At 32.4% G+C, this 18,071-nt stretch overlaps 1 protein-coding gene across 5 annotated transcripts in view; it reads left to right on the top strand.

Annotated features, from left to right (window-relative positions):
- Positions 1–18,071, top strand: part of PCLO (piccolo presynaptic cytomatrix protein) — a 390,134-nt gene that overhangs the window by 262,313 nt on the left and 109,750 nt on the right. For 4 of the 5 annotated variants that reach the window (XM_049096822.1, XM_049096821.1, XM_049096819.1 and 1 more), the window contains exon 10: positions 8,152–8,277. In XM_049096822.1, the coding sequence (XP_048952779.1) occupies positions 8,152–8,277 (126 nt within the window). Of the gene's footprint in view, positions 1–8,151; positions 8,278–16,944; positions 17,034–18,071 lie in introns of all 5 variants that reach the window. The other variant, XM_025449195.3, reaches the window with a different exon arrangement.

The following is an 18,071-nucleotide window of genomic DNA, read 5'->3' as shown; positions in this document are numbered from 1 at the left end:
TGCAACTAGGCTCCCCGTGTTCTCCCTGGTTGTCAGCTGAGCCACTCTAAGTATCTAGAGGCTCCTCAGCATCTTGACCTGTTATTCTTTCTCCTAACCTCTCACACTTGGCAGATTCCCTTTTCAGGGCCACCAGACAACTCTTCATCTTAGTTGGCTGAGACAATGTGGTCATGGCAGCAACTACCACCCTACCTTTGTGAGGCCCTCTTGGTTAGAACCAAGTCACAGGGTATCCCTGGGTGGCTGGGATCCCTGGGTGGCTCAGTGGTTTAGTGCCTGCCTTGGGCTCAGGGCGTGATCCTGGAGTCCTAGGATCGAGTCCTGCATCAGGCTCCCTGCATGGAGCCTGCTTCTCCCTCTGCCTTTGTCTCTGTCTCTCTCTCTGTGTATCTCATGAATAAATAAATACAATCTTTAAAAAAAAAAAAAAAGAACCAAATCACAGGATCTTCCTGCCTTCAAAGGGAGTTATTCTAGAAGGGATTCATTGAGAGTCACAATAGAATATGTCTGCCAAGGTCTACACTTATCTCCAGAAGTACAAAAGGAACACTTATTGCTAACTTTTGAATTATAATAGTTTTTGTCTTCTTACTTATCTGGCATTTATCTTTGAAAGCTTATCATAGCGTTACAGTAATATAAGCTTAAACTGTTTTGTTCCCACTGACAATATAGGGTTACTTGGTTGTCTCACAATATGACCATTTTATTATACATAGCAAATGACCCCACTTCCAGTCCTGGACTGTCATCATGAGATCAATATCTAAACAAGTATTAAGGCCATATCTATAAATTGACCCTAACTTCTAATTTTGTAACATCCAATTTCATATCAAAGAATTATTTTATTTTGAACCCTAAGTACTGCTAAATGAATGAAGTTTATTTTTAATTTCCATTTACAAAAGTACCCTGCAAAAAAACAATAAATAAATAAATAAATAAATAAATAAATAAATAAATAAATAATAAAAAATTCTAAAAAATGAAAGTACCCTGCATACCCCCTCAGATTTGGTCTTACAATTATAATTTTGCATTTGCCTTATATAAGCTAAAATTAAGAAAAAAAATCCATATGTTATCAAATGAATGAAACATGATTTCCTGAGTATGACAGTCTGGGAAATTTTCTTGGTGGGAATTATTTCTGAACTATTTCAGGAGAACTAAATCCTATGCACCTTTAATAAAATTACTAGTATACAAAATATCTTTTATTTGAAAGATATTGTTCCAGCCAGAATGCCAGTGTCCTTTGATATCTATTTGTGAATTTTGCACATCTCCCTATATATACAATGTTTTATATACATATATATGTGTGTGTATATGTTTAGAAGATATGTGTGTGTATATATATATATATTATAATGTTTTATATGCCTAAGTACATATGTGTATATATATGAAAGATATGCGTATATACACACACATATATATGTGTGTATATATGTGTCTTTCTTCTTTCCCAAACCAGTGGCTGTTTCAGGCATATGACATCCACCCTGAGCCCACCCCTTTAGTATGATAGTGAGTATGAATAGCCTTTTCATGCTTTGTGTAACATTTTTATCTTAGTCACATTATATTAGAAAAGACTAATGTGGACTTTTGTTCCTGGAAATGTGACAAAAAATATTCTCTTTGAATTCTTCATATACATAAAGGATATGTATTTAAAACTAGGAAAAACGGGGATGCCTGGGTGGCCCAGCAGTTTAGCGCCTGCCTTTGGCCCAGGCGCGTTCCTGGAGTCCCGGTATCCAGTCTCGCATCGGGCTCCCGGCATGAAGCCTGCTTCTCCCTCTGCCTGTGTCTCTGCCTCTCTCTCTCTCTCTCTCTGTCTGTCTATCATGAATAAATAAATAAATCTTAAAAAAAAAGGGTGAGAGAGTATCTTAGCAAAAAGGATGCTACAGAGCAATTAACTGGATTAGAAAAAGCTAATGTTCTAATTTGTATGCTGAGGTTAGAGTCAGATTAGATTTTGGTGTTAAAGTGATGTTTGCATTTTGGTTTTGTTGGAAGCAATCAAGTAGGGATTGCTATTAAGGCAGTTGATGTGTGCTGTTGTATTTGTAGGAATGTTTTTCTCATAAAAAGCAAAAATCAGTAAAAATAAAGAAAAATGGTGAATTAATGAAATATTCTTTAGGTCTTTATGTTCTAGTATTGATAAATTAATTACTTGGATAAGACACAAAAGGGAAATTACTATGGGTTTTTAATATAAATTGGTATATTTTCCTAAATATTTATAACCTCAAAATTAGTAGGTGAAAGAATATAAAAATAAACTTTCACAGCCTCACTCAGGAGTATAATTAATGTGTAAACTATAAAAATAGATTTAATTGAACTATCCTTTGGTGACTTTTCTATTATCTTTAGTACTTCATTAGCATTAATATTTACATAGATAATCTTTCTTCTTCTTCAGCCCAAGGAACAACATGACTAAATTGCAATATATCATTATCCTGTGATAACTTCATTGTGAATAATAAACTCCATTGATTTAAAGACTACTGTTCATAAGATAAGCATGTTCACTGATAGAATTTGTTTTTCCTTAATGCTTAGATGTAGCATGTGATAGTATCAAAATGAACCAAGTATTTTAATTTTGTCTAAACTTAATGGTCTAATGGTAACATTATAAATATTCATATATTACTTTAAGAGGAAAATAAAAATATTTTTATAATACTTTAAAATACCAGAGCTTTTAATATAACATGTTAATAAACATATAAAATAAAAGTAGATCTAAGCTTTAAATTTAAATGGAAATATAAAGATTTTTCTTTAATATGCTCATGTTTATTTTATACACAGCTTATTTTATATAGTTTTTAATTTCAGCTTTATTGAGGTATAATGGACTTATAAATTTGTAAGATATTTAAAGTGTACACCATGGTGATTTGAGAAATGATCCCCCCCATATAGTTAATTAAAGCATCCATTACCTCATCTTTTGTGTGTGTGTGTGTGCATGCTCAAGAATATTTAACTTCCGTTCTCAGCAAATTTCACTTATAGAATACAGTGTTACAACTATAGTCACAATGTTTTATATTAGATCCTTAGACCTTTTCCATTCTATAGCTAAGTTTGTACCCTCTTACCAACCTCTCCCTATTTTCCCCACTCACAGGCCCTGGCCACCACTTTTCTACACTGTCTTTCTATGAGTGACTTTTTCTCTACTCATATGTGATACCATGCAGTATTTGTCTTTCACTGTCTAGTTTATTTCACTGAGCATAATGCCCTCAGAGTCTATTCATGTTGTCCCAAATGGCAGGATTTCTCTCATTCTCTTGGCTGAATAACATTCCAGTGTGTGTGTGTGTGTGTGTGTGTGTGTGTGTGTATACCTTCATTATCCAGTTATCCATCAGCAAACACTTGAGTTGTTTCCATATCTTGGCTATTGTGAATAATGCTATAATGAACATGGTATTGCAGATATCTCTTTGGATTACTGTTTCATTTCCTTTGGATAGATAACCACAACTGAAATTGTTGGGTCATAGGGTAGTTCTATTTTTAATTTTTTGAGGAAGCTCCATACAGTTTTCCATAGTGGCTATAACCAATTTACATTCCTACCAACAGTGCATCTGGGTTCCATTGTCTCCACATCTTTGTCAATACTTGTTATCTCCTGTATTTTTTTTTATCTCCTGTATTTTTGATGCTGGCCATTTAACAGATGTATGTTAATATCTCATTTTGGTTTTGATTTGCATTTCCTTGATAATTAGTGATGTTGAGCACCTTTTCATGTACCTTTTGGCCATTTGTATGTCTTTTTGGAAGAGTGTCTATTTACTTTATTTATTTTCACTTTGTCTATGCATTGTTCTCCTAACCTCAGTGAACATCATTTTGACCATTATTTTGAACTTTTTATCAAACAACTTCTCTCCATTTTATTTGGGTCTTTTTCTGGAATTTTATCTTAGTCTCTTGTTTAGAACATATTCCTCTATTTCTTCAATTGTTTTGACTCTCTGTGTGTTTCTAAGCATTGTATAAAGCAGTCACCTCTCCTCGCCTTGATGCAGTGGTTTCATGTAGGAGACAAAAATGATGATTCAGCCTGATGTGAGCTCTTGGTTGTCTCTCAAACCTTGGTGGTTATCCAAGCTGCCTTCTTTGTTCTTAATGGCCCCCAGTAGTTGAAGGTATGCCAAAACCAGTTTTTATGTGGTTTTTGTTTTTAGGGTTTTTTTTTCATTGACCCAATAGGTAGGAGTCACTCTGCTAGATTCTAGATTTTTTTCAGAGAGATTTGCTCCACATGTAGCTGTAGATTTGGTGTGTCCATGGGATGAGAAGAATTCAGGAGCGTCCTATGTTGTCATCTTGGACTAGAACATTAAGAGTGACTACATAGGGATCCCTGGGTGGCGCAGCGGTTTGGCGCCTGCCTTTGGCCCAGGGCGCGATCCTGGAGACCCGGGATCGAATCCCACTTCGGGCTCCTGGCATGGAGCCTGCTTCTCCCTCTGCCTGTGTCTCTGCCTCTCTCTCTCTCTGTGTGACTATCGTAAATAAATAAAAATTAAAAAAAAAGATATATGTTTAAAAAAAAAAGAGTGACTACATAATAGCATATTCACCACATAGTTATAACATATAATATATGCCTTTTCACTCTTGAAAAAACTGATATATTTAAATTGTAATCCTAAGATTATAAACATAATACTTTTTTTTAAACATTTTGCTACATCCATCACTGAATTTCTCTTTTCTTATAAATATTCCCTGCTTATTTTAAGAATTTCTGAAAGTTAGACTTTTCTGTAAGACTTCTTCAACCACATCTCTGCTTATATGTTGTGAAATTATTGTAACTTTTGACAATCTTTTATTAAAGCTTCTGTGTTCTCTTTGGTAACTACTGGTCTCTCTAACTTGCTGCACTGTTCATTTATGCAAAACTACTGTGTTTTCAAGGCATCTAACTAAAGAAACATTTTATTAATGTTTTTAGATAGATTGTAAACAGAGAGGCACAAGGTATTTATGTTGATAAAAATTTGTCAAAAGTTGAAAAACTTTTCAGTGATGTTCCACTTATCAGGGACCACTCAGAAGCATTTCAGTTAAAAATTAATATTGCTTCCTGAATTCACCAATTTTTTTATTGAATTGTGCAATTTAGATTTGAGCTGGTATGTTTTATTTTTATAGAAAGGTTTTTGTTAATTTTATCTGCATTTACATAAAATATCGAAGTGCAACTATAGAAATGAGAAATCAAAATGTCCAGATTTAAATAATTAGAAATCATATATATTAACTTATATTCATTATGTCCAAATTAGGATACATGTAACTACTGTAAAATAAACAAGGAAAACCTGTTATAGTTTCTGAGTGTTTTTTATTTTCTATCATTCTATTTTATCACAAATTTTCATATGCTACATTATTGTATACATGAGAAAACATAGCAGCAACCACACCACAGCATCAACTAGAGCAACAATAATGCTTGAAAATTTACAAATGCTTGAAATGGTTTCTTTATATATAAAATTTCATTTCTCTCACTGTTGTCATGACTGTACTTTATTTTCATTTTACCAAAGGTACTGAAGCTTATAACATGTATTTAGAAAGTGTTTTAGGTAATAGAATTCAGTAGCATGAGGCTGCATTTTATAAAAGTAAATGAGTATTTTGTTGTGCTACTTTATTTAAATGGATATAATTATAATTGCCTTATGCTGATCTCTTACCCTGTAGGGTTTTAAAGCTTACTCAGTCACCAAAAATCAAATGGTACTTAACTCTTAAGAAATTTTCATCTACAGAGTGAAACTATAGCAAAATCCTTAAAAATAGTCACTTATACCAACTAATAGAATTTAGAGTTCCACAACTACTCTTTTAGCTATACCTTTACAAGGTATAACAATTCTATTTATAGATTCTTAACATATGGCTATTCCATATATTGTGCCATATAACATATAGTGCTGAAATTGTTTTTCATGGGCTATATTTATCGTCTCTTTTTTAAGCTCAAGAAGAAATAATTAAAACCAAATGCCCTGAGCACTCTACTATATCCTACTGTGCTTTTCTATACTCTAGCATGATGACAAATTTTGGTGTGAGCCATGATCTTGAACATATGCCTATACACTCAGAAAATGTCATAAATCATCTTTTGGGATCTGAGACTGACCACATGTTAAAATTGATATGAATACACTAACCACGTTTGAAATTCAGTATCTATATTTTTATGAAAACTTTAACAAGTCGTAAATTACAGCTCTGAGTGATTCAGTCATGGAAAGTGAAATCAAATCTTTAAGAAACTACTTTTATTTTGTACAGATAAATTCCATGAAAAACCCTTTACTTATCACCATCTATTTTAAAATCCTCATTTTGAATTTTCTGAAATGTCCTTAGCCCACTAAAAAAGTAGCCTAAACTAATTGAATGAAAAGTGGCTAATAACTTTTCTTCATCTTCTACCCTTTATAAATGTATTTATCTAATGTCTTACTATAGAATTAGTCCTGATGACTCCTTAAAGCCTATTGTCTTAAGAACTCAACTGTTTCTTTGAAGACTTAGTTGAAACCAAGTCATATAGCAGATGATATTCTAAGTTATAAGTTAATGTGTATCATGAATTAATGTCCACTCATAGTGATAGAAATGGACCAAGAAACAGGTGACAGGAAAATTCCACAAGTGGGGACAGAGAAAGTTAGTATCTTATTCAACTCTGACCCCTTTATAACAGCAGGAAATATGAAACACACAGTGAATTTCTCTTGTTTTCTTTTTGTTTTGAGGCTAAATCTTCAGAATACTTACCCTGGAGGGAAAAAAAAAAAAAAAAAAACTAGAAAGGATGGCAAGTAGTGGAGAAGGAGAGAGAGAGGAAAGTGAGTAAAAACAAGGAAGGAAGGGAGGAAGAAAAGGAGAGAGAAAATTCATTTGGAACCACCTTATACCCTGGAATGATGCTTTACCAAAGTATATTAGATAAATGACAAAAGGATTCCATCATCCGGCATTACTGGTTGTTGAATGTTTAACTGTGTTGATGCTGACTACAGTGATTGTTTTTGAAGAGTAAAGTGGGAAGGGAACAGAATCTATGAGAACTGGCTTTTAGCATTCAGAGATTTCCAAAGAGTTGAAAATGGTACTTCAATTAGTGAATAGGAAGAATTTTAATTTAAAGAATAATTGTGTCTTCATTTAAGAAGAATTTTGCTTTCTTTTAGTACTTTTATTTTTAAATACTCTTGGCATTTGTAACAAAAAATATCTGTATATACACACACACACACACACATATATATATATACACACACACACACATTGTTAATTTTTAGCTGATTAAAAGAAAACATAAACTTAAAACATCAACAGTTCATTTCTATCTCAATTAGCTTTCACATAATAAATATTCTCCATCTTTTTCTCCATGTGGCTGCTTACAGAAAAATCTGTTCTTTGAAATAAAAAAGTTTTCTAAGTTGTTTATCAGTCAAGAATAATTTCATTGTACCTCACTTACAATAAGTGGCTTGTTAATGCACAATGTTAGTCAATGAGTTAAAGCTAAAAAGTTAATAATAACTCACAAATTATGATCATGTTTTCATTTTATTATTTGCAATCAATTATATATTTGGATTGTGTCTTCTTAATATATGATAGCCATCACTACCTTTTTAAGTGAAATACTCCTCAATTTCATAAGTGAACTGTATACTCTGGAGTTTCTTATACTGGGAACATTGTACAATATTTTTTTTCATTATACAATATTTTTACAAAGTATCTGGTCAAAAGTGGACAAAGGTATTTGTATCATATCTTGGTGATATGGCTGAATTAAAAAAAATTATTTTTTAATATCACATGATTCATCATAGATCCTACCAAAATCTCAAAGTATCATATTTCATATCAACTATTATAGAATTCATAATAATATCCTTCTGTTATTAGTGTCCAGACCTAATATTCATGTTGTAGATAGCTTTGGGTACCAGAGCCCACTTTTTGTGTACATTATAACTTGTGATAACTCTTGTCTTTTTAAATTATAACTAATAATTTGCTAATTTTTCAATACAGGTAATGGATTAGGAATTAGAATTGTGGGTGGTAAAGAAATCCCTGGACATAATGGAGAGATTGGAGCCTATATTGCTAAAATTTTTCCTGGAGGAAGTGCAGAACAGACAGGGAAACTTATGGAAGGTAAGAATAAAGATTTCATAGTAAATTAAAATGAACATACTCAAATATAGTTTAATTTCATGTGCAAATTTTATTTTTATTTACTATCTAGGTAAACCTCTCTCTTTTTGGGTCATTATGAAATTTGGGTATAGTAATATGAAAGAAAATGTGTTCACAATTACATTATTTCATTTTCAATTGCATTGTCCTTTGGCTGTTGGTTTGCTATGGGATTATCCTGTTTAAGAAATACTAATTAGTCAATATTTTTACTGACTTGAGTAATATTATTTAAAAAACACTTTGGTTTTGGGATTAATTTTTTATGCATTCTAAGAAAAATTCTATTGAAATAACTGTAAAATACTAGATGATTCAGTATACATTAAAGGTAGGTCACCAAACTATGAACAGCCCACAGGCCAAATCTATCTGCTGCTTGTTTCTGTAAACAGTGTGTTATTGGAACACAGCAAAGATCATCAATATACATGTTGAACATGAGTGTTTCCTCACTACAATAACAGAACTGTATTCATGATAGTGACTAAATGGTCTATAAAGACCAAAATATGTACTCTGTGTACAGAAAATATTTGCCAACTTCTGTGCTAGGTTACTGTCTACTTTTAGAGACTATCCACCTTATTACATCAAAAGCATTTTAAAATAATGAACTTTACAGATGTATCTAAAGGGCCATAAAACATATATTTTATTATTTTCTTTCAAATGTTATAAAGTGCTTGATTCTCAAAATGTATAATGATTTTCACTTGTTAATTAAATGTCATTCACATTTTCCAAAATCTAACATATAGTTTGCAAGTTTTCAGTAATATTGCTTATGATGAATATTTTTAGCATAAAATAGCCTCAACATATTTTATTTTACTCAAAATACTTATTCAGAAGGTGTTTTTGTGTCATTTCATAATTTTATAAAATGTTGCCTGTTGCTTGACATTTTCAGTATGCTGAAATGATTCACTGTCATTTTCTTAAATGTACTGGAACCTACCAAAAAATCCCTTGGATATTTTGATAGACTATTAGAATAAACTTGAAACATTATTTACCCATCGCAGTGTTCTTTCTACTGGAGCCAGCTTGTGCCAGTTTACTAAGATATGCTCTTCCCAACTTCACATTCAGTGATATCCCATTGATGGCTTGAATTGGTCATGGTGGGAGTATTTACAAACTGGAAATAGATAAATGTGATAAATTAGGCCTGTTTTGTTCATTTGGTTGTTAGTATTCAGAATGCCAGTTTACCAGGTCATTACTTAGTATGTAACTGAAAGTAATTATTAAAAATAGTCTAATGTCATGCAGAAAACAGAAAAGAAGAAGAATTAGCCAAACAACTAAAAGAAGGTAAAGATTGTATGAAGATATCACAATAATGACCAAAATACTGAGTCGGTATGAAGTTTTTATGACTATAATCCTGTCATGCCTAATGCTGGTCTTTTGGAGACTAATTATAGAAATTAAGACTTTTTTTTTAATTGAGATCATTTTTAAGAATGGGAGTGATATCACTTTTATACAGCATACTCCAGCTAGAAATGTATGTAGTGTTTTTATTTTAAAATAAAAATTGCAGCAACTGTTTGTGTTCAAGTTTTGCAAAAATACTTGAACAAAGACATCCCTCTCTTTGTTTACACCGTGGATAAATGCAGCAAGGCTTGCTAATCTTCCAGAGGTTATTCAAGAGGGACATAGAAAAGCAAAAGAATTTGAGAAGATGACTCAATCACTACGATTATTTCGGGAAGTTTCCCTGGCTAGTGAAAGGTCAACTGTAGAAGCTGAAGCTGTCCCTAAGTTGCTGACTTTGATTAAGGAATTATAGACTACATTGGAAGCTTTGAGTTGACTTTGGACAAAGGTGGTAAATTCAGACAACATTATGATCTAATAAACTTTATTTAAAAAAAAATCAGGATGATATGAGAGACAATTTCAGTGAAGCATACTGTGATGAAATGATATTCTTTTTACTTGGTAGCCTCCGTGGTCCTTTATAAGCTCATAAATTTAAAATTTAAAAATAGATGTAATGCAAACCAATTCAAGAGAGAAAATTGAAGTGAACTTAAGTTTTATAAGCTTAGACTGCCACGAAGGTTCTCCTCCTTTTTGGAAGTAGTAATCCTGCAGTTTATCTAATTGGTTTGAGTGAGAAATCATTAAAAGCTACATGCATATTATGTAAGATTCTATTTTAATTAACTATTTTTTTTAGTGATACTCCCAAAGATTTGCCTAAGTGCCAAACCAGGACTGAGCACAGATCCTCTAGTTGGAGTCGAGTTCTTGTATAATGCACACCCGTGATTAGTTATGTATGATTTCCAGCTTTGCTTTATGTACTCTGGTCTTTGATAATAGATTCATTGTATTGTCTTGGTTCAGTATTTAGATCCTGTTTTTGAAACATTAAATATTTTTAGGAGTTACTTTAACATATAAGCCATCCTCAAGGTTCTGTGCCACATGCCAGAATGATAAGAGTTCATTCCTTTATTTCCAAAGATGAACTGACTAGCAGGCCATCAGTCTAAATGGGAATCCACAAAGATTCACCTTGTTTGGTATATTTTCAGGATATATATTTTTATGTATATAACTTATATTTACATAGTTTTTGTTTTAACTGTAAATGTGCTTTATTCATACATGGTATCCTTCGAGCCCTCACCTTCAATCTATGATAGATTATTATTATAAAATTTCAGAGCAGTAGATGATTGGTTAAGACACAACTCTGATTTTGATGCCTGAGGTAAGGCATCACTATAACGATACACTATATACTATACAATGCACTATTACAATATGCTATAAGTGTATATATCACTGGAGTCTTGTGGATTTTTTTATATTTAAATTTTTTTCATTATCCTAAAATTTTATTTATTGAAGGCAATAATGATAGTTAATTCTTTCTAGTTTGAAATTAATTCTTTCCTAAAGAAAAGTTATATGTATGTGAATAGATAGATAAAATATGTGTTTATGTGTATGTAATTGTATTTCTCCAACTGTAGAGTGAATTCTAGGTAGACTTAGGAATTAATTTGATGTCTTACAAGTGTATCTTTCTGAAGACAAAAGTGTATACACTGAGCTTTTATGATTTAAAATAGTCTTCCAGGTAATTTAAAACATGAATGACATTTGGTTCACCATGGAATTCTTAGACTATTTTTTCCCCAATCCACACAGTGAAGCTCTTGTTAAAAAAACAACAAAACAAAACAAAACAAAAAAACAGGTTGCATTTATCATCAGTGTCTGTCGTACTACACTCTTGCAGCACTCAGTGGCATGGATTCTACTGTGTTGACTTTTGGAAGAACAAGAGTATTTTCAGGTTTCTTCTAGCTTTTTGTTCTCTAAATTGTGCAATTAAAACATACTAACCAATCATGTTGGTTTTCCAATGCTCATAAGCCAAGTACTGACTTAAGTAACTAACATTAAATGGAAGGGAAACAGTTCCCACTGTCTTCCTGAGTACACTGAGCTGGTTATTTATTAAAAGAAGATTTTTATTCAATGTTTTTTGAAAAATCTTTCTGAACAAGGTTGTCTATCTTGTTAAATAATGTAGGAAAATGTTGTGTTTCAGAGTACTCATAATTAGCAATAATTATTACTGCAGAATCATTAGGCTATTCTCAAGAAATTTGTTTTTAAATACAAATATAGCCTTGTACCATCCTCTGAAGTTAAAAAAGCAGTTAGGGAACATTGTATTAATCGAAATCTCCTGAGCAAATCTTTTAGTTTTACAAAATTCTGTAATGATCCTCTGAAAGAATGTACACAGTCAGATGTTTGAGGGAATCTAATCTTCCAAAATCTTAAAATTTATTTCTCTGCAACATTAATAAACATTCTTAAACAAATACTGGACCAAGAATGATCTTTTGCCACTTATTCTTCCTTTTAATGTATAAGGTCAGTTTTCTGTTGAAGGAAAAAAAAAAAAGACAAAACATCTGGGAAACTAAATTCCAAATCTAAGTTTCTGAAGTGTTTATTTGTTGCTATTTGCTTTAGGATTAAAATTTTAAACAATTTTAGATCAACAGCGTTGTGGTTGTCTAATGCTCATCAATATTGGGGCCTTAAGTGGTATATACTATCTCTCATTTTTCTCCTTTGATACTGGTATTTCTCTTTGAGCTAATCTGAGCATCTAAAAGTACACTTGAATATGTGGACTTTGAATGCGTATTTAAAATTTGTCACTTCCATTTAAAATTTTTTATTTTTAGTGAAATGATTATAAACCTTATTTATAGTACAATATCAGTACCAGGTGTAATATAATCAGCACCTTACCTAGTAGTCTCAAAAAACTAGATGCTTCCTCTGTAATGAACTCTCTTTTCTCTGCTTTACCTAGTGAAACCTATTCAATATGGTTACAATTTTAGGAAGTTTTGAATTCATGACATGCTTTAAAAATTTTTCCTTAAAAATAACTCTTTATGTGTTGTTCTCAGATAAGAGTTCCAGCTGTCTCCAAATTTGGGGAGTCCATAATTACTCATATCTCATGGCAAGCAAAGACCACATTTTGTTTTGTTTTTTCAATCTGATAAAGACCAGGGTTAATTCTCTATGTTCCATCCATCTGTGTATGTATCAGTTGTGCATGGATCTATTGTGTCCTTTAACAATGGCTTTTTTCCCTACATACCCAGTGCCCAACAGTGTCAAATAAAACAAGATTTCAAATAATATGTATAGAAATGTCAAAGAATTAATTTTTGATTATAAATTTTGTATACTTATTAACATGTTACAGGATTTTGTGAAGCAAATAATAATACAAGGGGTCAGACTCTACTATTTGTAAAGAACCATGAACATTTAAGACAGCATGTATATTTGGTTAATTACTATTTTTGATTACCTTTTCAGAAAAAAATGTACAAAATAGAAAACATTTCCTCTGGGCACACGTTCTTACAACTTTGAGCTTACTGCTCATAAATTTACATAAATATACTCTAGGTTTCTTGTTCTTTGTTTTTTGGGGAGTTTTTTTGGTTTGTTTTTTGAAGAATTGACTTGTTACTGATATAGAAAAAAAAAAACAACCCTCATATCTGAAAAATGCAGCACAGTTCTTTGTGCAGTGGCAGAGTATAAGGAGAGAATTTTCGTCTGGCAGTTCTCTAGCCCAAAAGCATTGTTTGCTTTGTGATTGAAGGAGGGTGAAGGGCACAAAACAGAGGAGTTTTAAATTAGAAGTTAAAATCTCAACTCAAAATAGCAAGTGCTCTGTGGAAATGTTTGCTGCCTTACACGTTTGATTTATTTGCACTTAAATGGTGAGTGTGTTTTGCTCTCGATCTTGTGAATTTTACTAAAACAACTCAGTAGTTGAACGTCTCCATTACACAGTAACCACAAAAAGTCAGGGTTTGGTGTTCACTGACTCATTAAGAGTGAACATATTTTTTCTTAGTTTGAGCCCTCTCCCCAATCAGGACAATTGCCTTTGAAGACTCACACAGCTTATTGACACTTCACCTCCTCATCTGTTGAGATGCCCAGCTCAGCATCCCTTCTGTTCCACCTTCCTTGATGGGAGTGGGGCTGCGGGAGCTTCTAAGACCTTCATGGTTTGACATACACAGCTTAATACTTCCTGGGCTGACCTGTAATTTTGATTACAAATGTCTGAGTGTACAAAACACTATAGAGAATAATATGGCAGATAGCCACGTACCCACCATACTTACTACATCGACCTTTTGCCGTATTTGTCTTATATTTTAGGGGAAAGGGATGCATATAAGTCAATTAAACCCTCCTATAGTCACCTCTCTTAGACTTCTCATACTGTCCCTGGATAAATTACTAGACATTATTTGAGTTCACTCTTTTCCTTGCTTCCATTCATAGTTTTATGTATGTATTCTTAAACTCTTCATAAATTCTGATATTTTCTATAAATGATATCTTCATGTATTTTTGCAACCTCTCTTAGTCACATCAAGTTCATACAATTTATCCAAAATGATACATGTGGCCCTAGTTCATTTATTTTCACTATAGGGAGAATTATATTATTGTACATCTCTATTGTAGATTAGTTTAAGCACTCTCTGGTTACTTAAGTTATTTATGAAGTTTTTTTAAAAAACTATTTCAAGCAATGCTGTAATTAATTTTTTTAAGTAGTCGTCTTGTACACACTGGGAGGAGTTTCTTCTACAAGTTAAATTTCTGCACATATATATATGTATATGTATATGTATACATATATATGTCTGTCTATATATACATATATATCTATATATATCTATCTCTCTCTCTCTATATATATATATAGACAGAGAGAGATATAGATATATATATATATATAGAGAGAGAGAGAGAGATAGAAAGAAAGAGAAAATACTAGAAAGATAGATGATAGGTAGATAGATAGATATCTGGTTAAATAATGCAGGGGATGTTATGTGGCTTTTTCTACAATAGTCAATTTTTCTGAATTGCTGTCCAAAGTGTTATACTGCTTTTACATTTGTGAATAGTAAATGTTTCTTTACATCTTTGGTCCTCTTTCTCTAAATTTCCTTTTCCAGATGTATTGTGGGATGGTGTGTGTTTTGTTTACTTTGCCTTCAGTAATGTTCAGTATGATAATGTTTTATTCATCTTATTAGCTCCTGGGTTTTTCTCATCTGCAATTTGCCTATTCTTTTGCTTATTCTTTAATTGGATTACTTTGTGTATTTTCAAATTGAATTTGAAGGAATCTTTATATATTCTGGTAATCCTTTGTCATGTAAGTAGGCTGTAGATGTCTTCGCCTGCTATGTAGCTTGTATTTTGTATGTCTTTTTTTTGTTTTTACAGAAGTTGAAATTTTAATATGGTCAAGTTTATCATTTTGTTTCTGTTAAGTTTTATAAATGTTCTGTATTGTTTAGGAAATTGTCCTTGCCCAAGAGTCTTAAAATATTGCTCCATGTTTTCTTCTAAACATTGTAAAATTTTTCCCACTTTACACATAATGTCCTTATACACATAGAAGTAAGTTGTTTTAATCTATCTGTGGTCTGAGTAGAAACTAGGTTTTTCCCCCCTCAATAAAGACAATCAGTTGTCTGTGAACTATTTATTGAATAGTGTATCATTGCTCCCACTGATCTATAATGCTCCATCAGTCAGATATTGAATTTTTTTAATACATGTGTGGGTCTTTTATGACATCTTTGTTCTAGTCTACTGGCCTGTTTTGTATCCCAACATCATTGTCAGACTGTTTTAACTCTGATATCTTTATATTAAGTCCTGACATGTTGTAGGTGCCATATTGCTGTTCTTCACAAGCCTCTTGGGACAACTCTTGACCTATGACCTTTTATATACATTCCTAAATCTTCTTATCAACTTTCAGAAAAATCTTTGTTGAAATCTGGTAGTAAAAAAAGAAAAAAAGAAAGAAAAGCAATAAATCTGGTCGTGATTGTATTGAAGGAATAAATTAACTTGGAAAAAATATCTTTTTATACTGAGTCATGTCTTTTTGAGTCTTAAATGTGTTCACAATACTGGACTCTTGTTTTTCCTAGAGGTTTAATCATCGTATTCTGAATCCCTACAGTAAAATAAGTTAAGACAGTAAAAAAATTAACACATAGCAGTTGTTAAACTTAATAACAATTTTGCGTCATTTTACATCTACTTATAGTAAGATTCTATCCCCAGAAAAGGCAGAGTAAGAAATGTAAATAAAATCAAATATTATTTAGGAGATATAATGGGCCAAATATAATCCTTAATGTGAATATCATTGGTTCTGAGTTTCATTTAATCACTGAAGTTCTCGAACTCATTCTCCAATTTTTTTTAGTATTGTATATCATAATTGTGAAATACATTACTGATATGATACTTTTAAAATTTCAACAATTTCCATAAAAGAACATTAAATCCATAAGAACTGAACATCTTCTAGTCAATGAACCAAAACAATCATTTAGTTTTGAAGATAACTTGTATCTCTATTATTATTATTGATGATTAAATCACACTTGTTTGGAAGATTTTTAGAAAGCCATTTGGAGCCAAGATAAGTATTAAGATCTAAATGTAGCTTCAAGAACCTTTGAAAGAATCAGCAGAGACATAGAATAGAAGAGCAAAGTTTAAAACCAACCATGTCCACTGCTTGCTTTTGGATTTAGCCAGGGCTATATGAAAATTAGCTTCTCCCAGGTCATTACACCTGTTTTTTCATCCACATGTTATTCTGTGAGGAAATATGCCTATGGCATCAATTCTAATTCATGGATATTGTTAAATTCTTAGTTTCTAGTTGTTTCAATGTAGGTGATATTGATCCAGCTAGCCAGCTTTTTGTAGAGATGAGTTGACAGGGTTTCTGGCGAGAAAATGCTGTTGGATTTATGGTTGACTATCCATAATTGGTATGAAGGTGAGGCTAGCTGTTTTTGGAGTGGCGGTTTTGATGTATGAAGTTGGCCTCTGGAAATCCTTGTTAGGAAGAAGACTATGGCAGGAGAGTTAATTCCAGTAGTAATTGCTAGAAGACACACTCCTGTGTAACTTAAGGGAGAATGTTCCTAGGCAAGAAAGTCTCTATTTCTGCTTATGCTTTTTTGGCATATGTTACAGATGGCATGGCAGTGATCAAGGTTGGAGATCAAGAAACACACCACACAGATGAGTGAGCTTCCTTGTTCTTGTTCCAGGGGGATTACCAGGTACGGATTGGTCATTAGCATGAGATTTCTCAAAATTCCTGCAAGCTGGTGTGTCAGGTACACATGACAAAAGATCCCATTTCATGTTAATACAAAGATTTTCTAATAAATATTTAGGAATCTTTCCTATGGAAAGAAAAAGAAGAAATTTTGGGGACCTGGACTGGTAGGTTGTAATATATTACTTTTAGGATGCACTGATATCTTACTTACCTTGTCAGGATATTGATGATTAGCTATGTTGCCAGGACAAAGAAATATATCTATCTGTTTTATCCATTTATTTTAGAATTAATCACAGGAAAATTGTGTTTGAGTCATAATATTTCTGATAGGGACATCAAGAAACCTAAATAATTTCGCTGTTTTATACACTTTTTTAAGTGTAATAATCCACACCCTAATTTGATTCCCTTTATTACTAAGGGTAGCATATCTTGAAATATCTCTGTATGTTCAAGTGATTCTGCTTCTTGATAAACAATTGTTTCTATACGTAAATTTCTGGATTTGTCTAGTCAATACACTTTAAAAGTCTACAATTTAGTGTGTGTGTGAATTGGAGTGGCTATTTTGGAAGCAAGGATGCTGAACCGTCTTTAATATTCATACTAGGCCTTCAGCCCTCCCATGCTTTAGCATGTCCTATATGCACAGAGAATGTTTTTAAAGTCAGACAGAGGGGATCCCTGGGTGGCTCAGCAGTTTGGCGCCTGCCTTTGGCCCAGGGCGCGATCCTGGAATCCCAGGATCGAGTCCCGCGTCAGGCTCCTGGCATGGAGCCTGCTTCTGCCTCTGCCTGTGTCTCTGCCTCTCTCTCTCTATGTCTATCATAAATAAATAAATAAATAAATAATAAAAAATAAAGTCAGACAGATCAGGATTTAAACTCAGCTGTTGTACTTAACTGCCTGGATACATCGTTTTGCTTTTAGTACCTTGGTGTTCTCAGCAGGAAAATTGAGATAATAATGGTCAGATTTAGAAATAATGTACTAGAAACATTTAAATACAGTGTTTGACATAGCAGTTTTATAT

The sequence above is a fragment of the Canis lupus genome, chromosome 18 (genome assembly GCF_003254725.2).
Source record: "Canis lupus dingo isolate Sandy chromosome 18, ASM325472v2, whole genome shotgun sequence".
Classification (NCBI taxonomy): Eukaryota; Metazoa; Chordata; class Mammalia; order Carnivora; family Canidae; genus Canis; species Canis lupus.
This window is presented reverse-complemented; position numbering and strand designations above follow the sequence as displayed.